The 22,824-nt window shown below is 43.8% G+C and overlaps 1 protein-coding gene across 4 annotated transcripts in view; it reads left to right on the top strand.

The window, feature by feature from the left end:
• Positions 1–22,338, top strand: part of LOC138616043 (arginyl-tRNA--protein transferase 1) — a 55,791-nt gene extending 33,453 nt beyond the window's left edge. For all 4 annotated transcript variants that reach the window (XM_069690046.1, XM_069690044.1, XM_069690043.1 and 1 more), the window contains 2 exons: positions 12,919–13,039; positions 21,481–22,338. In XM_069690046.1, coding sequence (XP_069546147.1) covers positions 12,919–13,039; positions 21,481–21,659 — 300 coding nt within the window. In that variant the 3' untranslated portion in view covers positions 21,660–22,338. The remainder of the gene's footprint in view (positions 1–12,918; positions 13,040–21,480) is intronic.
• Positions 22,339–22,824: the final 486 nt, after the last annotated feature.

Below are 22,824 nucleotides of genomic sequence, written 5' to 3'. Positions count from 1 at the left end.
TAACCTGGATAGGAAAGGTTTATAGGAAGTCGGACAGTTCTAAGCATGTAAACAGTAAACTTGAGAACTGTGATTCCAATTTCTCTGTTACCAATGACATGGCCTGAATGTCAGTGGAAGCTAGAAGGCCTTACTTTAATGCAACATGCTGAGAAGAATGTTAAAACAATATGAAACCAGTTTCTTCTCTGAAATTTCACACAAGTGTTCATGCAGTACTCTCATTCCCCAAGGTGCAATACAGCTGCATTGTTTATGTAACAGACACGAGCAGCATTGTGCAAGGCTTTTTATTGTGGATGTATATAGAGTTCATAGACATATTGCAGTTTTTAAGACTGGTGGTAAGGTAACACTTCCTGAAGCCTCTACCTGAGCTGTTGTTTCGTCTGTCTGTCCCCTCCTGCTGCATGAGTGTTAAAGATGTGGCTGTAAAGCTACAAACTTCTGTGTTTCCATTTTGGAGTATTTTGGAGTTCTCAGATTGGGTGAAGAGTCCTTTCTGCCAGGTCACATCTCTGCTCACCCAGGGGAAACAGCTCCATGTGAGTTTGGTTGAAAACTTCTTAGCACTGCCAAAGGACTGGGCATGGTCCTGTCGAGCAGCCTTAAAGGGTCCTAGAAGACTTGGAGTCCAGCCAGGAACAGGGGGCTGCCTGGCCGGTGTCAGACCCTCTTCTTTGTTCTCAAAGCTGGGACGGAGCGTCCCACAGAGTATGGCTGGTTTGGCTGGCGGGTTCAGGACTTGACGTGACATCCTGCCCCTGGCTCCTGTCCCTGGATCTTTGGCCCTCCCTAGCCCTCTCCGGCCGTCTGATGTTGAGCTGTGGAGAGCAGAAGGTGAAGCTGTTGGAGGCTAAATGAGACCAAAGGTCTTGGCCCTTCTGCTACTCTTCTCTTTTCATTAAGCCTCTCGTGTTAAAGCTAGCTGTCATCTGAATGATCAGACTCCCGTGACTGAAGACAGACTGACTGAAGACTTTGTGATTCAGAGAGCTGAATTCTTTAGCTTGATGATATTAGCCTGATATGATAGTCAACATATTTCTAGCTTGTTTGGGTGGATTATGGTCAAATGTGAACAAATGTTGACAGTGTACATCTAGTGTTGCACAAGTGTACTGCAGCCTTCCACTTGTGCCCGGTGACAGGAGAGTGGTGCACACACAGTTAGTGGGGCTTCATTAACAAAGAAGCCTTTCTCTGCATACTCAGTAAAACTCTTTCTTTTTGCAGTATTATTGTACCTGGATGCTGCCATAACTTATGGACTTTCATAAATACCAGTGGTTAAGTTGAACTCTGCATTAAAGTGTCTGTCTGTTAGCTGTTAAAGTTTTAAGTGCCTTAACCTGCACACCAACTCTCCGGTTTCTCTTACTGTTTTTATATTCCTTTGTCCTCCCATAACTGCACCATCCAGCTTCAGCATCTTGCAAAATGTACTCAGGATTTCATCAGGTTTTATTTTATAAATTTCCACCTTTTAGAGAACAAAGAGTAGATCCATGCCACGTTGTAGTGTTTTTCCATTTATTTGCAGAGGTGTGTGTATGTCTGAGCACTTGTCTGTGTAAGTTACTTTTGAGTAGTGAATAAGCAGACTTTGATGATAACAAATGAGACGTTCACCCACTTGGCTTTACCAATGCAGTACCTGGTCTTAACATTTCGAGCACTGTTCAAGTGTTACACACACACACACACACACACACACACACACACACACACACACACACACACACACACACACACACACACACACACACACACACACACACACACACACACACACACACACACACACACACACACACACACACACACAGAGTACACATTCAGACAGAAGACCTAGTTCTAGCCGCTTGGTGAGAGAGTTACATGAAGGAGCTCTTACTCTTGTTATTATTGTTCACAGTGAAAGAATGTCTTGCTCTGAGCCCAGGAAACCATTACATTTTCCACAGAGAAAAAGAAAGAATGAGTGAGTTAAAATGAGTGAAAAGAGGAGGAAGAGGACAGATGGAGAGGGAAAAAAGGAGTGACAAAATGGGTGCCAAATGAGAAAAGGAGGTGAGATGAAAAGGATTATTCGTTTCCCGGTGGTACTTCACTGACTTTTAAAGAGCCCTTTTCGCGGCAGCTGCACCTCCGTTCCTTTTCAACCCAACTCCTCCTCACTCACAAACAACAAACAGTGTCAGAGAGCCAGTCAGTTCTCTAGCAACAGCCAGCAGTTTTCCAGTTGGCTAAAGCTTTTGAATTCGGCAGGCCTGAAATGAATCCATCCAGGTGTCAGCCACTGTGTGAAAGAGTGTGTTAGGTTAAGACTGATTAAAGAACTTGATGTTGGACTTGGTCTGTTGCTGCCATGCTAATGTTTTCCTTAATCAGTGTGTGTCTGCCTCAGGGGCTTTTCTGTCACCTGCTGCATGATCTCGGTTCTCATGACATCAATTAGACATGACAAAGTTCCTCCCAACCTAGGAATGTATGCCGGACCTCATTTTGTCAAGACACACACATACACACACCTGCACACAGATGTTTGTTTTTTTAAAGGTAAATAGCGATCCATTTCTTCTAGGCTTAATTCTTTTTCTCACTAATTTAATTTCATTTGAAATTAATCCAGAATACCTTGTCCAAAAAGAAAAACAATACTCTGAATCATTGCAGTGTCACTCATAACCAGAAGTGTATATTAATGTAATAAATCTTCCCTCAAACACACTGCCTCCTCTCCAGCAGTGGCAGGTTATGACATGCTGAAAGCCTCCCAGCCATAGCTATCAGGACTCTGCATGCATGTTATTTTCACTCAAAGGGGCCCAATCAGACAGTATGTTATGTGTACGTGTGTGACCTCACACATTCTGCGTGTCACTTGTTGAACATCTGGGCAGATTAAGAGTGACAGTGAGTGAATTTGAGGTATCTAGAGATGGGTGTTTCCCACAGAGGTACGCAGCTGCAGTTTTTTAGGAAGCACTAGATTTGTTCATGAGGGCATTGCTACTTTTTGTTTGTTATTGTTGTGCTCCTTGTGTAAACCTAATAGAGTTTGACGAATCTTGTTGAAAAAGTTTCCAATGAACGGGAGTGTTTATGGGAAACTGTCGTCTTACGCTTCACAGATGCTACAGGTCCAGGCACAGTTCAGCCACCCCTTTCCCCCCCCTTGTTCTCGCCCTCTCTTTTTTTGTTTTCTGTTCTTCTTTCAGCAACTGTTCAAGAAACCAGCCATCCTGCTGGTTGGGATGAAAGATTGAAAGAGAGTAAAGACTGAAGGAACTGTCAACTGATTCCATTCAGAGATTAAAAAAAACAACCATTGGCAACAAATTTTAGTTCATTTACTCAAATTTTATTACCAGGCTAACATGCAGGGGTGATATCTATTTTTGCAGTAGTGGGGATCCCATGTCTCCAACTGACAACTGCTTGCTTAGATGCAGTAAGTCATAATAGCTAAAATAGTGGTGGTTCGAGCTGGGTACCGAACTTCAATGCTTTTGTCACTGACCAAATTGCTTCATTAGTATCAAAACATACCTTAGCATTTGGTATTAAATTTTAACATCTACCATACTTTTTTCTACATTTACACAGGAATAAATCTCACTAGCGTCAGCATTTACCATACATAGCTTCTAATTTGGATGCCCGCCCACATAGATAAATACCTACATTTCTACTTAAGTAAGTGAATGTAACATTAGTACGCCTTATTTCGCTCTTTTGGAAAAAAAATTTGGCCACACACCTGAGTTTGCTTGTAACTGGGGGACTAGAGGCTTCTCTTAGCCGGCTAGCTAATGTCTACTGATAGCATTTGAGGCGTTTAGGTAACATCGGTAAATTGTAGCTTCAAGCAATAGCTTCCCTGTGATGTGATGAGGAAACATCAGTATATTTTAGTGACGAGTGATAACTTGCATGTAGAGCATTTGGGTGGACATCTGTTAATTGTAGCTACAGAAAACTACCTGGGTTACACTCAGCCCCTCTAAACTGCATGAATACTACAGATTTGTACCTCTATCATAATGTGTTGTTATATTCTTTTCCTTAAAATTGATTTAGTAAAATTGGTAATGAAAAAAATATCATTCAGGAACCGGTACTGAAGTCGAAGTATCAGCACCAGTACTCGGATTGAGAGTTTTTGAACGAGACCCAGTCCAAGTGTTGGTATAAAATTACTGCGGTCAGGCCGTGCAACGTAGACTGGTCTTTCTCATGTCTTTACTGGAATAGTTTTATTTCTTTTGCCCTCCTTTTCTTTCCTGTTTTCTTTTCCTTCACTTGGTTCGCAGAAGATATTTCTACCATGCCAGCAGCACAACCTTCCAGCAATCCTCATGTTAAAAAGCTATGCCCATCAAAATAAGATCAAACCCAACTAGGCCCATTTTCACCCCCTCTGTGAAATTTATAAGTTAAAGCATAGCCCCTTTTGCTGCCTTCCAGCCCCCCCCCCCCCCGTTGTAAATTGGAGCCTTTCTGACAGAAACAGCGTTGTTTGATTTAGCTCGACAGGAGACCACCAACAGTGCACCTCTCAGCAGAAACATTTGTTTAAAGTTTTTGATAATTTCTCTTCTGTTTTAGGCCTCTGTCTTGCCATGGTTGTGTTTTTAACAAATCATTAACAGGTTACAGCATGGTCTTGGACCAGCCGCTGCTTGGCACCCCCTAAGAGGAGCGCTGACAGGGTGAGGGTCTGAGGGAGCAGAGTTCAAAGGGTCGGGTCAGGCAACTCGGTCTTACTGCTGGTGGAAGGACAGAGTTGCGGGGGAAGGCGGGCGGCAGGAGGGTACAAGCAAGGGGGAGGTCTGAGGGTCACAAGGGCAAAAATTTGAGTTTGAAGATGGTGTCATGCTGAGTAGATCCAGGGCCCTCCAGCTGCCAGCCTGAGGTGTTTGCCTTGCCATTAACTTCATCACTATTTATTTTCAAACCTGCTGCAGCTGCACTGCTTTGTCTGAAACGCCTGGTTTCTTTTTGGCAAGGGAATGTGTTCAGATCTTTGATAAGCACTACTGGACAGAATGAGCTGCCCTCAGAAATGCAGTTGTAGACTTAAGAAGTGTGGGTGAAGGTGTTGGGTTTGGTCTTGCCGTTGGAAGTCTGAGGTGGGGTTTTAAGACCAAGATTAGGGGCTGTGGCTCTGACTGTGAGGCAGTAAGCTGTGGTCTGTGTCAGACAGGCATAACAGCTCGGCTGCCCATAAAGACCAGAGGAGATAAAGAGATAAAAGTGCCCAGTTTGTGAGCTGATGCCCATAAAAGCGCTGCCATTGGTTCTCAGGGCTTCGTCGAAATGCGATCCTGTAAAAATATTTTCTCCTCATTAACCTGTCATCCGTGGAGCCGTGATGCATCGCCAGGCGAGGGAGTGCTGGGACAGAGTGGGGAGGGTGGAAGAAATTGTGGGGGCTATCTTGGGGCCCAAGGGGGGAAAGAACTTGCCAGCCTGGATACTTTATTTGAAGGTCGTCCTGTGGTAATGTGTTGAGTAGGGTGAAAAGGCCTTGGTGGGCCCCGAGTGTTTAAACAGCAGCAGTTAGCGTAAATCTCCCCAAACGCGGACCCCAGACGGATTCGGGGCCCTCACACGCAGACCTCAACACATACACACACAATTGCATATATACATATTGTCACAGGCTGTGGTGAAAGTATGTCTGTGTGAGCCACTGTTATGAAACGCAGCTTGTTTGGACTTGTCTTTCAGTGTTGCTATTCGTCCAGTCTGCTCGGTTTTTAGTCTTATTTGCGTAGCTGCATGTGTGTTTCTGTGAGCCGTGCTGTTTACGCGTGTCCGTCAGCAGCCGGAGGCCCCCAGGCCGTGCCCCCTTGTCTGGGCAAGAACGTATGTGTGTCAACAGTCTTGGGATGATAGAGGGGGTGTCTTGTGAAAGCTATATGTTTGGGAGAGAGTATGGATGTAGGGATCAGGGCCTGTGTTTATTGTTTTTTGACTTAGATTGGCTGAGTGTGACCCTGGGTCAGAGTGCTGGCCCGGGCCAGCCTACGTTAGGTCTGCCTGGCTCTGGGTCACACTAGGCTTCTTTGTATACCTTCCAAGCTCAGGCTTGTCCTGGGTGACAGCCAGCTGAATAGCACACACCACAAACGCGACATGTTGACCGTATTTGTCCGTTTGGGTCAAATGTTTGTTTCTGTCTCAGAGTTCATGACCTACTGGTCCTCACATAATATCCCCGCCACTATTGTGTTTATGCTTGACCTACGATATTAAATAAAACAGGCTCCTTTTTGTATTGCCTGTTATTTTTGGATAATGTATCTTTTGCCAGAGCGTGGTCTACCATTAGTGACCTCATCTTTTCTGTGACCACCCTTACATCACACTCCTGGAGCCACTCAGTCTCATACTGAGGTAGGTGTTCAGCTGACCACCACATTACTGTAGAACGTAATGCTCTTTCGTGTGCTGGTTTTAGCTGTACCGATAGCGATAACAAGAACAGACTCATTAACATTGCATTTAGAGATTGTGCACAGTGCCTGATTTGTGCACACACAAACATACAGTGATACCTCAGCAGGGGTAGGGTGCGTGAAAACTCAACGGGAGATATGAGCAGGAAATGAGCAGCAGATGTGGGTGTAAAGTCATACAGTTGGAGGCAGGGAAACCCTCTTACTAGGACACTGAGTCCACCCCCTGTCTTTAGGTCTGGCAAGACTGAAAGAGGATCACTTTGAACCATGACAGTGCTGTGCGGCTGCAAAGCACAGAGTGATCTCATCCTCAAAAAGTCTCTTTGATGCCACGAGATAATATCTTAGCATAAGGTTGCTGCATTTTTATAATATTGAGAGTAATATTCCACACAAACCCACTTTACTGTTTCCAGAAGCATTAAACATGCGATGCTTCGGAGCAGTGGCTCTCAACTGTTGTAGCCTCAGGACCCACATTTTTCTTAGTCATTAAATCAGGACCCAAATTTTTGAAACTTTTTAGCCACATAAATTTATTCCACAAAAAGTAGTGCTGTAATGCATAACAACATGAATTAAGCCCCCAAAAAATACAACTAAAGGGCAAAAAAACCTGATAAAATAAAAAGGCAGACTCACCTTAAACTACAGGCATATACAGTGCATCCGGAAAGTATTCACAGCGCTTCACTTTTTCCACATTTTGTTATATTACAACCTTATTCCAAAATGGATTAAATTAATTTTTTCCCTCAAAATTCTACACACAATGCCCCATAATGACAACATGAAATAAAAAAATTTGAAATTTTTGCAAATCTATTAAAAATCAAAAACAAACAACAACAAAAATCACGTACATAAGTATTCACAGCTTTTGCCATGACACTCAAAATTGAGCTCAGGTGCATCCTGTTTCCACTGATCATCCTTGAGATGTTTCTACATCTTGATTGGAGTCCACCTGGTAAATTCAGTTGATTGGACATGATTTGGAAAGACACACACCGTCTATATAAGGTCCCACAGTTGACAGTGCATGTCAGAGCACAAACCAAGCCATGAAGTCCAAAGAAATGTCTGTAGACCTCCGAGACAGGATTGTATCAAGGCACAGATCTGGGGAAGGGTACAGAAAACTTTCTGCAGCATTGAAGGTCCCAATGAGCACAGTGGCCTCCATCATCCGTAAATGGAAGAAGTTTGGAACCACCAGGACTCTTCCTAGAGTCGGCCGCCCGGCCAAACTGAGCGATCGGGGGAGAAGGGCCTTCGTCAGGGAGGTGACCAAGAACCCGATGGTCACTCTGACAGAGCTCCAACGTTGCTCTGTGAAGAGAGGAGAACCTTCCAGAAGGACAACCATCTCTGCAGCACTCCACCAAGCAGGCCTGTATGGTAGAGTGGCCAGACGGAAGACACTCCTCAGTAAAAGACACATGACAGCCCACCTGGAGTTTACCAAAAGGCACCTGAAGGACTCTCAGACCATGAGAAACTAAATTCTCTGGTCTGATGAAACAAAGATTGAACTCTTTGGCCTGAATGCCAAGCGTCATGTTTGGAGGAAACCAGGCACCGCTCATCACCTGGCCAATACCATCCCTACAGTGAAGCATGGTGGTGGCAGCATCATGCTGTGGGGATGTTTTTCAGTGTCAGGAACTGGGAGACTAGTCAGGATGGAGGGAAAGATGAATGCAGCAATGTACAGAGACATCCTTGATGAAAACCTGCTCCAGAGAGCTCTGGACCTCAGACTGGGGCAAAGGTTCATCTTCCAACAGGACAACGACCCGAAGCACACAGCCAAGATAACAAAGGAATGGCTTTGGGACAACTCTGTGAATGTCCTTGAGTGGCCCAGGCAGAGCCCAGACTTGAATCAGATTGAACATCTCTGGAGAGATCTGAAAATGGCTGTGCACCAACGCTCCCCATCCAACCTGATGGAGCTTGAAAGGTCTTGCAAAGAAGAATGGGAGAAACTGCCCAAGAATAGGTGTGCCAAGCTTATAGCATCATAGTCAAAAAGACTTGAGGCTGTAATTTCTGCCAAAGGTGCTTCAACAAAGTATTGAGCAAAGGCTGTGAATAATTATGTACGTGTATATTTTCTTTATTTATTTTTAATAGATTAGCAAAAATTTGAAACAAACTATTTTCACTTTGTCATTATGGGATATTGCGTGTAGAATTTTGAGGAAAAAAATTAATTTAATCCATTTTGGAATAAGGCTGTAACATAACAAAATGGAAAAAGTGAAGCGCTGTGAATACTTTCCAGATGCACTGTATGCTTTTCAAACAAATTTAAACTGGTTATGCTCATTAAGTTTCAAAAATAAAAATGTAACTGTATGAAATGTAAAATTGAAAAAAACAACCTAATATTAGTCTTGTTCGCAATTGGTCAATTAAGAACTACCTATTGATCTAACGACGTGAGTTTTGGTTTTTCCTTACAGCAAACAGCTGCTGCATGCATACTGCATCATGAGAAATGTATGTCCTTCAAAATATAAGTGCAGCAGCAGAAGTTCTGTGGACTTCACAATAAAAGCTTGACCTTTTTCCCCCTCTGTACTTTGTTTAATGCACACACCAGTTGAGAACTGCTGCTCCACTGTTAAATGTTAAAGTTTTATGAGCTAGAATCAGTCAGAGTGTGATTGCTGTGAATTTGTGCTGCTTCTTTTTTTTCTTTCTTTTTTTTAATAAAAATCAATGCTCTACAATTTTTTTGACAACCTGGGGATGAGAGCAAGACTTTTGGTCTTTTGTTAGATAGAAGTCGTCTCCACTCTACACATACCGTTGTAGAGTTAGACCGGGAGGAAGACAAGAAGCAGAAGGCAAAAAGAGGTGTAGATTTTCATGAGGATTCCTTGGCTGCAGCGAAGCACTCCATTTATGGGTCTGATTAATTGCTTTTCATATAAATCACAGGTATGGGCCTGGGGCATTGCTCCCTATCTCGAGGTGTGTGAGAAACTAAGACAGAAATAGGGAGGAGAGGGTGCATAATGTGGAGGAACAAGGGTACAGTTACTGTTTGAGTCAGTTGGTAATAAAGTGGAGTGTGACAGCAGGGCCTCTGCTATCTGTATGTGTGTGTGTGACCTGAGAAGAATGAGTGATGCTGTGTCACCTACAGGCTTGAAGTGATAGATCTGCAAAGTATTGTGTGACTTTTTGTCAAGCACCGTGGAGATGTGTGTTTGTTTAGTTGAGATGATTGAGGCTGTGTAACAGTTTACACTGTGGCAGCTTGTTATTCAAATGAAGTTGAGTAATTTTCCTCTCTGCCTTGTTAAAATTCAGTTCACTGGAAAACCTGCACTGTAGCAGATTGCTTTCCTATAAACAGTGACCCCCGCACATTCATTAACAAACGTGGCAAAAACAACAAATTAAAATGGCTGAGAGTTTCTCACTTGTAAATGTGAGGTTTTCATTTTATTAAGGCTCTCCTCATTTATGTGGCAACTTGAATGCAGCCCCACTCATCTGTTTTTTCTGTTGTCTCAATCTTCCCCCCCATTTCTATCTCTTTCTTCATCCCTGGCTTTCAACATCCCCTCTCCGTGCTGGGCCCCTTCATCCTGGCACTCAGACGGCTCCTATCACTTCCATCAGCTCGACTCAGCCCATGTCTCGATGACGTTAAATAACATCTCTTTGCTCATCTGCACCTAATTTTCTCTCGCTCCTCCGTGTCTCCGTCCTATCTCCTTCTCATTTCTCACACCTCTGATGGCAGCCAAGTCTCTCAGCTGAAGTTTGGACATGTCTTCCTCTTTCCCTGCTAAGTTTTTTTTTATCCTGCATCTCTCTAAATGAGCCTTTTAGAGCTTGTCAGTCATCTGCAGCACCTCCGTATCCGCCTGAACATGCGAGCATGGGAAGGAGCGAAGGATGGTGGGATGGTGATGGATTGGTTTGTGTGGAAGGATTTTAGGCACCTACAAAGGGAGGGACAGAGCTTCAAGAGAGGAGGACCAAACCAAAAAGATTGTATTTGTCTGGAAAAACCTTATTCTGGGCACTCTGTCAAGCAAAAACACAGAACCAAACACACACCGAAACCGAATCATGTTGCTTTCTGGCCATTTACAGAGTTTCACCAGCACTTCCTGTGGCCTCTTTATGCCACTTGCTGAGCTAACAGCCTCTCAGGAACATGGATTTCAAGCAATAGGCCATCTCACTTCCAGCTATTAGATTGGCTGTTACAATGTGCAGTCTTCTAAGTTTCAGGAAACCATAACTTCATTCTCTGCTGGTTTTAGTAACTGTTAGACAAAGAGATGGATATGTTTGGGGCGAACTGATACACAAGCAGACAGCACAGGGCTGAAGACCAGCCAGATAATCTGCAGGGGGAGCTGTGAATTACAGGGCTTTCAAGTCAACCAGGGAAAGTAAAAAAAAAAAAAAAAAAAAATTGATGGGAAGAAAGTCAGTGGTGAGATTCGTCTTTGGTTTCAGTCCAATGCAGAGAAGAAGCTGAGATATAGGTGGTGGCAAACCAAGCTTTTTCTTTTCCCTCTTTATTCTTCGTTTCTCTCTCCTCTTTCCAGACCACTAATAACTGTGTCCTTCATTTTCTCTCCTCTTCAATTGGGGAGAGTTGAGGAATTGTACTCGTGCCATAACCAGACTCTGTGTCTCATTTTGGTTAGATAAGGCTCTCTGTCTGAAAGGTGACAGCAAAGGGATGGATATATCATTTTAAAACTGTGAACACAAAATATAGGTCTGCAGACATGAGGAATCCACTTTATTTCTGTTACAAATACACACCAATGCAAGGCTTTTACTCATTGGATACTAGCTTATTCATCGGTCTGTCATTTCATGTTTTCGTTCTTCTCCCATCTCTCTCACTCTTTAAAGGCTGAACTCCCTTCACACCTCTGTTTCTGCCCTGTTTCTCCCTCCACATACTCCGGTTGAGCTGAGGTTCAGTGTCAGGGTGCAGAAGCCTATAGCAGGAAGTATGTGCATCTCACAGTGTCACCAGGCAGGTGTGTGTTCTTGCATATAGAGGGGTGTGTCTCAGTGCGGTGTTGAAGGAGTCTATAGAGGTGAGGCAGGGTGTGAGAGTGTCAAGCTAATTGTGCTGACAGCGGTAGAAGGCTGCAGGTTGTTGGGACATGGAGAGCATCCGATGAGTTTGTACTACGGATGCACAGCATTCCTCCACCAGCCATCTGTTAGCAGAAGCACTTAAAGCATGTTAGTGTCTTTTGCTTCGTTCTGAATTCCTCTTTTTTTTTTTCTTCTTTACAGCCTGTACGTTGGTATTTGCTTGTACTTTTTTTTTTTTCACAAATAATAGAATTTAGTGGTTTATTTTTGACCTTTTGCTGCACCTCTTTTTATAATTTTGTGGCATAGAAAAAGGATGATGAGGACCCCACCGTTCAACAAATTATTGTTTTTCCTAACCATGAAGCAGCCTAGTTCATTCTCATGGCATCCTCTCCTGCATGTGAAAACAAGCAGCATATTTTCCATATAGGCCCACTGACAGACGGGTCGTGGTCAGCGCGCTTGTATAACAATATTTTCCAGGGATGGTATTTCCTTTGTCTTGCTTATTTTGAGGTCTTTATGACAACTGTGTTTTTCTGCTCTACGTTTAATCATTCGGTGCTTTTTGACCTCAGTTGTGTATAAAGAGTGCGCTCATGAAATGCTGGAGTCTTTGTCCTACAGTTTAATGTCACATAAACTATAAACATTGCTGTGTGTGTGTGTTGAGGCAGTGCAGCGGCCCGGTTCCAGGCGCCTGCTTGTTTACAGAGCTTCCGCAGCAGTTTGTATTTGTTTGGAGCCGTGTGATAGAACCCAGGTTCCCTGACAATGGAGTCTCTTTCTCCTCCTTTTCGGTTCATTCAACCCCTTACTCATTTTTTTTCTCTATGCCTTACAGCTGTTTTTGTTCAGCTTGGTTTACTCTCCATCCAACATGTTAGGTCAAATACAGTCTTGTACTTATTTCACAAGCACACATTACAATATGCTGATGATTTACATTTCCTGCTCAACACTGCAGACAACGTAACACTCCTGATACGGGAAAGCATAGCTCAAACAAAGAGCCTTAACAGAGGGGAGTCTGATGCCGGTCTCAACCCTCACCTTTATCCTGGAGACAGTTTACAACTTGTCAATCCTTAAACTAAAAAATGATCACTAGCATGGTGTGACAATGGTGTTACTTGCATTGCAACAAGTTCTTATCTGTACTTGTTGTTTCTCACAAACAGTAAAGATCCTGGGATGTTTAATTTATGGCCAAATTAAAAGAAGCAGGACATTTTCACATGAAAGAAGCAGTGATAATTGTTAAAATGTTTGTTATTTTTGCCAGATAAAGATGAGTTGTGCAGCATTGTTAACCTTCTGTCTCTGTCTCGTTTTCATTTCCCAGGGGCAGTACCGGCCTTCAGACCTCCTGTGCCCAGAAACCTATGTCTGGGTATCAATAGAGCGATGCCTACCCGAACTGGAGAACTCCCACTACGCTCGTCTCAACCAGGATCCTGATGCAGGTACGTGTCCTTGGTTATCGTTACTTGTTTGAGGCACTTAATGTCTGGAGAAAACTAAAAAAAACGTTCCCAGATAGTTTTATGCATTTCTGACATTACAAAACATACAGATCTGCTGCTCTGAGTTTGGTCTTCTGGGTTTTTTTTTTTTGTACATGCTTTTCTGGGTGAACCCATGAACTCCGTGTTAACATCTGATCCGGTGTCACTGTCATGGTGTATTGAAAAATATGGGCTTTTTTTTCAAAGCAGTCAAAGCAGTACAGGGATAAACAGGAGGCCAGCAACTCTGATCACACAGTCTTCTCTCCCCATGATGTTTTAGCAGAGGGAAAGCAGAGCCAACACAGTCACTTTGGTAGGACCATGTTGTTATTATGAATCGTGATATCAGCAGTGATAAACCACACACAGAATGTGGACTGGCAGGCGGCTGCGGGGTGAAAGATGAGGGTCAGTCAGAGTGTTGAATAAGAGTCGAAAGGAGTTGGAAATTATTGAAAAAAGAATCTGTCTCCTTAATTCCTAAATGTCTGACTGCTGTCTCTCCTGTGATAATTCTACATGTTTATGAACATTTCGTTCATGGATGTGACACTGCTTAGGTTTGAAAAGATAAATGTACCAATCGAAAATAAGGTTTACTGTACTCTGTATCACAAAAATGATCAAAGGAGATGAATAAAGAGTGTTGGTATGTGTGAGCATTATGCATGGGTCTAAACATGCATACATACATACTTATGAACTTGTAGCCCGGCTGGTTGAGTGCACAGAGGCCAGCCATCTCCTGTTTACTGTTCTTCATTATTCTGCATCACCGAACAGGCACCAGACAGGAAAGAGCCACTGATCAACAGTAACAGGAGATGTGAGAGGACAAGAGTTTGATTTTCAAATAGACTGGGGCTGATACAGCGGGGGTAAGAGAGAGGGAGATATAGAGGAAGAGGGAGAGATGGGGGACAAGTGATAAAAATGTTTTTATACCGAGGGGAAGCGTGCTGGCACCGGAAGAGAGAGAAGTACAATCAAATGGAAGATTGATGGGGAGGTGGAGGAGGAAGGAGGGATATGTCACTGTGGAGACACAGAACAAGACTTTGTTGTAGTGAGGTTATACTTGGACGTGGTGCCATGCAGTGAGGTGGAATTCAACACAATTGAGCTCTCTGGCATTCATGCCCTGTTTTTCTGTCCTCTATTTCAGGAGTCAGATTGTGCTCTGAGGTAAACTTTTTGGGCACGAAGTTCACCATCTGTAAACAATCTAAATCACAGGTCTGAAGGAAATAAGGATTCTACTCTCATTTCTGATTACTGGCTTGCTTTAGTTGTTGACTCAAATAAAGAAAGCACCACACCCAGGAGAAATAAAGGCATTTAAAGGACCATTAGTTGGCTGGTCATTTACATTGGTGCCATTAACAATTTAGCCAGTGGTGGGTCTGACCTTTTCCTGTCAATCTTACCACTAATCCTTGAGTAGGCACAAATTACTGAGGACAAAGTACAGGACTCGGAGTTGGCAATTTTCACTGTGGCCGGTGTGTGTTTGTGTGTCTGTGGTTCTTGTGGTGCCTCCATTCCTGCGTGGACTGTTGACCTTGGACGGGGCCGGGCATTATTTCAGGCCTAGCTGTCCAAACGTGGTGTCATTACATTTCAGTGCGAGCTGTCTCGATGGTTCGCTCTCAGGTCTTTTGCCAAGCGGTGCGGTTGATCTGCGGCTAAAGAGGGCCTCTGCCTGTCTGATGGAGATTTCCGTCTTTCCCAGAAATGCACCCAATGGTCAGTCAGTCACCAGGCCAGTCTGACCAGTGTGTTTCACAGTTTAGCAGCATGGTACTCTGATGGGGCTTGTGGACCTGTCCAATATTGAGGTTTGGTAATATGTGGCTTGTTTTTGCCCAAAATAATAATACAAAAAAAAGGCATTAGTCTTGGGAAACTCCTGACCATATGTGATTGTGTGGGAATCTCCAGTGCATCTTTTGTAAAGTTCAAGCATATGTACTATTTGATAGTCATTGGGAAATAGTCGATTATTAGACTCCCCCTGGATTTTGTTTTCCCACCGCAGATAGTTCCTCCTGAATGAATTGTCTTCACATGGAACTGCCTTAAAATCATCTTCAACCCGCTGAATTGTTTCATCAGCAACCAGACACCTCCTCAACAGACCATGCCTTGGTATTGCAGGTTGCCATTAAGCAAGTTGTCCAATGAATAAATACAAATTGCAGCTGCTGCAGTAGCTTGGCTAGTTAACAATAGCAGGTTTGTACAGTGTGACACATGTGGTGCACACAGTGATTGTGACTATTTACTTTAACCCTAACCCTACTAGCAGTGGAACAGGGGCTTTAAAGTGCTTTATGAAGTAAGTGTCAAACTATGCTCGTCCACTTTCTGATGACTTTGCTGTTTTAGGACATATTTAATGTGGAGGTGTATCAGCTGTCTGTCAACAACAACTGATTCAATGGACAACCTATTAGTGTAGCCACTTAGTTCCGTTGACTAACAACAGAATCATAATTTATATGAAATACTAATCAAGTACAGCTCATCAAACTTTAGTCAGTAACCCTATCAACATGTTTGTATAAACAGCTAAAATAGATGGGTTCAAATGCGATATACAGTGCATCCAGAAAGTATTCACAGTGCTTCACTTTTTCCACATTTTATGTTACAGCCTTATTCCAAAATGGATTAAATTAATTTTTTTCCTCAAAAATTCTACACACAATATCCCATAATGACAAAGTGAAAAAAAGTTTGTTTCAAATTTTTTCAAATCTATTAAAAATAAAGAATGAAAATATAATACGTACATAAGTATTTACAGCCTTTGCTCAATACTTTGTTGAAGCACCTTTGGCAGAAATTACAGCCTCAAGTCTTTTTGAGTATGATGCTATAAGCTTGGCAAACCTATGTTTGGGCAGTTTCTCCCATTCTTCTTTGCAAGACCTTTCAAGCTCCATCAGGTTGGATGGGGAGCGTTGGTGCACAGCCATTTTCAGATCTCTCCAGAGATGTTCAATCTGATTCAAGTCTGGGCTCTGCCTGGGCCACTCAAGGACATTCACAGAGTTGTCCCAAAGCCATTCCTTTGTTATCTTGGCTGTGTGCTTCGGGTCGTTGTCCTGTTGGAAGATGAACCTTTGCCCCAGTCTGAGGTCCAGAGCTCTCTGGAGAAGGTTTTCATCAAGGATGTCTCTGTACATCGCTGCATTCATCTTTCCCTCCATCCTGACTAGTCTCCCAGTTCCTGCTGCTGAAAACATCCCCACAGCATGATGCTGCCACCACCATGCTTCACTGTAGGGATGGTATTGGCCAGGTGATGAGCGGTGCCTGGTTTCCTCCAAACATGACACTTGGCATTCAGGCCAAAGAGTTCAATCTTTGTTTCATCAGACCAGAGAATTTAGTTTCTCATGGTCTGAGAGTCCTTCAGGGGCCTTTTAGTAAACTCCAGGTGGGCTGTCATGTGCCTTTTACTGAGGAGTGGCTTCCGTCTGGCCACTCTACCATACAGGCCTGCTTGGTGGAGTGCTGCAGAGATGGTTGTCCTTCTGGAAGGTTCTCCTCTCTTCACAGAGCAACGTTGGAGCTCTGTCAGAGTGACCATCGGGTTCTTGGTCACCTCCCTGACGAAGGCCCTTCTCCCCCGATCGCTCAGTTTGGCCGGGCGGCCGACTCTAGGAAGAGTCCTGGTGGTTCCAAACTTCTTCCATTTACGGATGATGGAGGCCACTGTGCTCATTGGGACCTTCAATGCTGCAGAAAGTTTTCTGTACCCTTCCCCAGATCTGTGCCTTGATACAATCCTGTCTCGGAGGTCTACAGACAATTCTTTGGACTTCATGTCTTGGTTTGTGCTCTGACATGCACTGTCAACTGTGGGACCTTATATAGACGGTGTGTGTCTTTCCAAATCATGTCCAATCAACTGAATTTACCAGGTGGACTCCAATCAAGTTGTAGAAACATCTCAAGGATGATCAGTGGAAACAGGATGCACTTGAACTCAGTTTTGAGTGTCATGGCAAAGGCTGCGAATACTTATGTACATGTGATTTTTTTCATTTTTTATTTTTAATAGATTTGCAAAAAATTCCCCAAAACTTTTTTACGTCATCGTTATGGGTGTGTGTAGAATTTTGAGGGAAAAAAATGAATGTAATCCATTTTGGAATTACAAAATGTGGAAAAAGTGAAGCGCTGTGAATACTTTCCTGATGCACTGTATGCCACAGAGCTTCGTAAACAAGTCAAAATGATACTTTGTTTGTTCATTTAAATAGGAAGGAAATGCTCCTTCAGATGTGCTAGTCGTTGGTTAAATACATGTTACTAGTGATTTTATGTTCAGCACTTTGAAGAGTGGTGAGCTGTCAAAATCAAGTCTTACCAAAATAACATTTACACTCGCAGCACAACTCTCCAGTCATGTCAGAAGTTGACAATATAGCTTTCCTTTCTTGAGAGTGAGAACTTGGACCTGAGAGCAACGGGTCTGAGTGAGTTGGAAAAACATGAAAAGGAAACTTAAATATATCCGTTTTAACTCAAACCCAGACTCAGGATTGTAGTAAGGCCTTGCTTCAAAGCCTCAAACTCTAAGGGTCACCCGGAGATCACTGAGAAGCTGCGTGCTGGGTGTGCATGTAGACCGTGAGGGTGACCAGGTTCCAGCGCTGTCCTAATGAGGTGTGTAAAGACAGCCAATCTAAAGTTTACACAGCTCTCTCCACAGCAGACTCACACTGATTACATGCCTGCTGCTGACACATCGAGAGCTTCGTTGTGGCCTCTCGCAAACGCACATACAGCCCAGATGTAGTATCTCTCACACACTCATAATCAGTGTTTGCTTGGCAGACAGAGAAGTAGGGGCATTGGCCGCTCAGCAGTATAAACATTTGGAAATAATATGCAACCCAAGTGGTCACCCCAAAGACCTTAAGTGGGTCTGGCAGGCGCCAACCCACATTCATAATATTACATATTACATAAACACACATACTTGTCTGTGACAAGTATAATGCCATCTGACATGCCAAAAAGACGTATTCTTTTGGTTTTATAAATCTCTGACACACATTCACTTAACATCAAACTGATTGACTTTACAGTATCTGAGCCAAAACATCAGGTAGGGGACACAACACTAGCATGATAGCACCCAACCATTACTCCCAAGCCTCTTACCTTCTCCACTATCTGTCTAGCTTTTATACACTTTCATATCTTGTCTGACTGTCAGAGCCACTTTGCTCTGCTCTCCACCAGCCTCTCTGCTCCTTAGCCTGACCTCTGCCAATGTTCCCAGCCAGAGTAGAGGGGAGTTAAAAGTGCTCCTTTCTGTTTCGTGCAGGAGAATCCCCGGATATCATGCTCTTTTAATACTTGGAAGGAAAGTTTCCCGCATTTAAATTAGCATAATAATGATCATATCCTTTATATTTGAAGGAAATTCTCTTCTTGCTTCTTTTACTTTCGAGGTCAAAATTCACGGTCAGCTTCGGAGTCTGGCTTTCAGCTACGAACACAAGGGCTTGAACCCAGGTCCCCCCAGTCAGTCACTCACTACAACACCGTTTTGGCCTTTTTCTTTTCAAGCGTAAGCCCTATTTTGGATTTGCAACATTGGGTCATAGGAAGTGGTCATAACCCGGTGGCCCTACCTTTGAGCAGCATCCGGTGTTAAGCAAGTGTTTAGAAAGTCTGAGATGGATGGGAAGAGAAAGAGGAGCGTGGCGAGGTGTCAAGGCCCGTAGCCTCCCCCCTGACCCTCTCACTCCCTGACCGACCCCCCCCCCCCCCCCTGACCCTCTCACTCCCTGACCGACCCTCACCACTCCTCTCCCCCCTGACCCTTGAACTCCAACCCGGAGGAGCAGCGACCTCGGAGCGGCGTGTCCCTGCACGTCCGGTGGGGCCGACAGCAACGAGGTCTGGAGCCGCTCAGAATGAGAAGAGGCATTGATGGAGGCTGAAGTGAGTGAAGAAGAAAAGGAAAGTTGTTTACGTGAGGGGCGGATGTTTGGATTGCCTTGAGTAAGAGAGAAAGATAGGACCTCTGCTCAGTATTACTGCTGCAGTTAATAGACCGTCTTAAAGCTTCATGCTGCTTCACTTCATATTTTTTACAGAGCGACAGTGTTGGACAAGTGTAACTGTTGTGTAAATGAGCTGTCACCATGATACAGAACATAAGGAGACACACAGCGCCTGACCTGAAGGAAGCTCGAGTTAGGAAGCATCAGGCGTTTAAATATTTTCACTTTGGCCCCATCAGGACACATTAATTCTTCATGTGCCAAAATGTTGGTAGTGTGGAAATTATATAACATGTTTACATCTTTTAAAGTCTATTTCCCCGCACGCTGAGACTCGACATACTGCTGATTTACTTCATTTAAAAGTTTGCATCAACCATTCCTCAATGGTGTGACTCAGCAGTTTTTTGAGAAGGGGAGAAAACACAGTGGTTAGGGCCTTACCGAGCAGGGAAATGGAGCTAATAAATAAAACATGAATCTACAGTGTGGTTTAAAAATTGTAGCTGAAGTATGAAAATATCTTTATGGTGGTGGTGGGGGGGGGGGGGGGGGCTATGGAGCCTCGAGGGTTTTATGCTCATACCCAGCGCTCTTCTTTTTTTTTTTTTTTTTTTTTTTCTTTGGCTTGCTTTTCAGGTCGTATCTGTGCAAGTTAGACTCCATAGTGGTAGATGCATAGTTAGGATTACTGGATATCTTCTGAAACTCATGAATATTTGACCACTGCTGGGATTTCAAAATGTACCTTTGGTTCTGCTCTCCTGATTTACTCATCATGTGTTTCAATGATATTTTAGGCCTGTTTTAACTCATTACAGTGTTACTGCATGTCTGCACAGGAAGTGTAGCCTGTGCAGCAGCAGCAGCATCTGTGTGTCTACACATGAAGCGTTCAGGTACAGTATTTAGCGTCGGTCACTCGTGTTTTGGAGGTGCTCAAAGTCCATTACTCAATGACTGCAGTTAGCTAAACAGAGAAAAATGGACGCAAAGCATAAGAATGTGCTTCGGGTCGTGGCTACACACATGGCCTATGTCATGCAAGCTGTTAAATCAGCGGTTTAGAAAGCTATATTGATTAACATAGAAGCCGATTGGTCAATCAGATGCGTGGGAGACTCAAAAACACAGCTGAATTCTTCTCTTAGTAGTTGACATGTATTGCTCTTAACAAGTTGATCGTATCATCCAAAGTCCAGTCGGAGTGACTTTATGGTCTTGCAAACTGAGGGTTATTTTTTAGAGAAAAGACTTTTGTTTTTGGCAGTACATCACAATTTCTCTCAGTTCTCTTGTTTTTCCAGTTTTTTAGATGACCAGGTTGGATTTGTCAGTACTTTGGTAAATATTTTAGAAAATAGGCAGAAATATGTACACTTGCCTCATTACAACCTCCTGAGTGCTCAGCTGTGAGCCACATGGAAGTGTTCAGGGAGTCTGGTAGAGGCGAATGGGCTCGATTAACACCACATCTAACCTGCTCCCGTTTGACGGGCCTAGCTAGTGAGTCAGTTCCACTCCATCACATGGTCTGAAATTTGTCATCCTCTTCATGTCATGTAGGTCAGACTCTGATTGCTTCAAAAAGGACAGGCAGATGGGATGAAATATTGTGTAGAGGCTTATTCTTCTCAGTAGACAAAATATAAGATGCATGTGTTAGGAACTGGTAAAACTGCTCCGATCCGGTCAGTGATAAAACCTAAAGTAGTCTTCATTGTCTGACTAGAGTTAGAAGGTGATGAGTGCTTACTGTGGATTTTTGAGACCGCCTTGCATGCATACCTGTGTGGAGTAAATGTGGGTGAAGTTGGCTCAGTTGATACTCCTTGCTGCCCCTCACATGTCCTCTCGGCGCCAGCGGTGAGGACTTTGGCTCAGCCTCTCTCTCCTGGAGTCAGCAGTTTTCGTGTCAGAGCGCAGGTCAACATGTTTCACCCTTTTTTTCTTGTTTCCATCTGACTCTCCAGAGGACCATTCGTAGCTTCTGAACACACACTTTAGAGATTAGCAGTATTTTTACTGGTCTGACGGAGGCTGGCAGTGTATGACACAGGACCCTAATGAGGTGCTGAGTTTGGCAAACCAGCGGGGAGCAAGACCCCATGAACAAGGCCAGCTAACTAGCCTGCTTACGCAGCACCGTAACTCCAGGTTTAGGGCACGGAGGAATTAGATCTGCCGGTGTGGGGGACGATGCGGTGCTTTCTGCTCCTCCAACAGCTTCTCGGAATAATGGCGCAATCCTGCCAAGTCACTCAGAGGTTAACTCAAATGAGCGGGGTGGAAAATAAGGACAATGTTTACTGTGTGTCTACACCGGTCCTTAATATGTTCTCGCATGTGCCTGCTTTTGTCTAGGAGACGCTCGACTGCTGAAGGACGTGGGTCGAGCTCTGGTGCTATACAGACGGACCGTCATGCCCTACGCAGTCTACTCCCGCAAGCGCAAGGGCTCCAGTGACGAGACGGAGGTGCAGCAGTACGCCGGCCTGGTCGGCCAGGACTGCGCCGAAAGGATCTTGCTCTACCGCACCTAAAATGAGCATCGTCACACCACCGCACTTTTTAAAATATGTACCCACTCCCCAGCAATGTCTGTGTCTGTTTCTGTACGTCTGCGTGTCTCCTCACTGTCTATGAAAAGTGCTCTCTGCTGCCTCTACCTGTAGTCCCACGATGTTTACCTCTGCACATGCTGGAACAATGCAGTAGCCAGTCACTATCTATGTATGTATGTAACCATTCACCCATTGGCCTGATTCACACTTATTTTATGAGTTAAATTGTATTCGTCACTGAATCCTGCAGCATCCATTTTCTTTATATTTTCTTTTTGCTACAGTGACCAGTCCTCTGAATTTCCATCACATGTATCCATCACTGTTTTTTTTTTTTTTTTTGCACCATCTTTAATCGTGTATGCTTCAGACCTGATGTAGAAGAACGTCCAGCTCCATACGGGCGATGGCTCTCCTAATGACTGACACGGGTTTGGATTTGTCTCAGCATCGCCTCTCAACGATCAGTCTTTAGTTGAATGTCCAGTGATTCATACCACACCTCAACATTGTAAAATGTTTATCACTTGAGTTTCTGTGAACTAAGGAAGCCACTGTTTTCAATGTTTTGGTTTGTTATATTTATAGTTTTATTTGCTTTTCTTTTAATAATTCCACTAATATTTTTGGTTCAGCCAAATAAAGGGGTTGTATAGTCTCCCTGCTCGTCTTTTCACTGTGTGCTAATTATGTCACACAAACCTGATTCCACCAGCAGAGGGATTTTGTATAGACATGGAAATATTGTGTCAGGAGTCCCTTTGCTGGTGTACATTTTCACACACACGGTAGTAAACTTATATATCCCGTAACAGCATTCACACACTGAGATAACTGCTCGAGTCAGGCTCGTTGAATTGTGCCAAGCGACAGGTGTTAGAGTAGATACATGATCTGGCAGAACACGAATGGCTTCTTGCCCCTAAACAGAGTGTCAACAGCAGCCTCACTCACAGCCGGGGCCGAGTTCGGGCTGAGCTCCTGTTAGCAGGCGGGCTGCTGGTCTGAAAGCTCATATACTCCACATGCTTTCAACTACACATGCTTTAACAGTGACTCGGGATCTGAATGCTACCTCTCTGTTAAGTAGATGTTGTAAACTTGATATGCTTTGGATGACTTCAAAAAAATTGAAGTCAGACAG

Source organism: Brachyistius frenatus, unplaced genomic scaffold, assembly GCF_029030835.1.
Source record: "Brachyistius frenatus isolate BFR_SWC_R1_liver_20210118 unplaced genomic scaffold, ASM2903083v1 Contig_8, whole genome shotgun sequence".
NCBI lineage: Eukaryota > Metazoa > Chordata > Actinopteri > Embiotocidae > Brachyistius > Brachyistius frenatus.
This window is presented reverse-complemented; position numbering and strand designations above follow the sequence as displayed.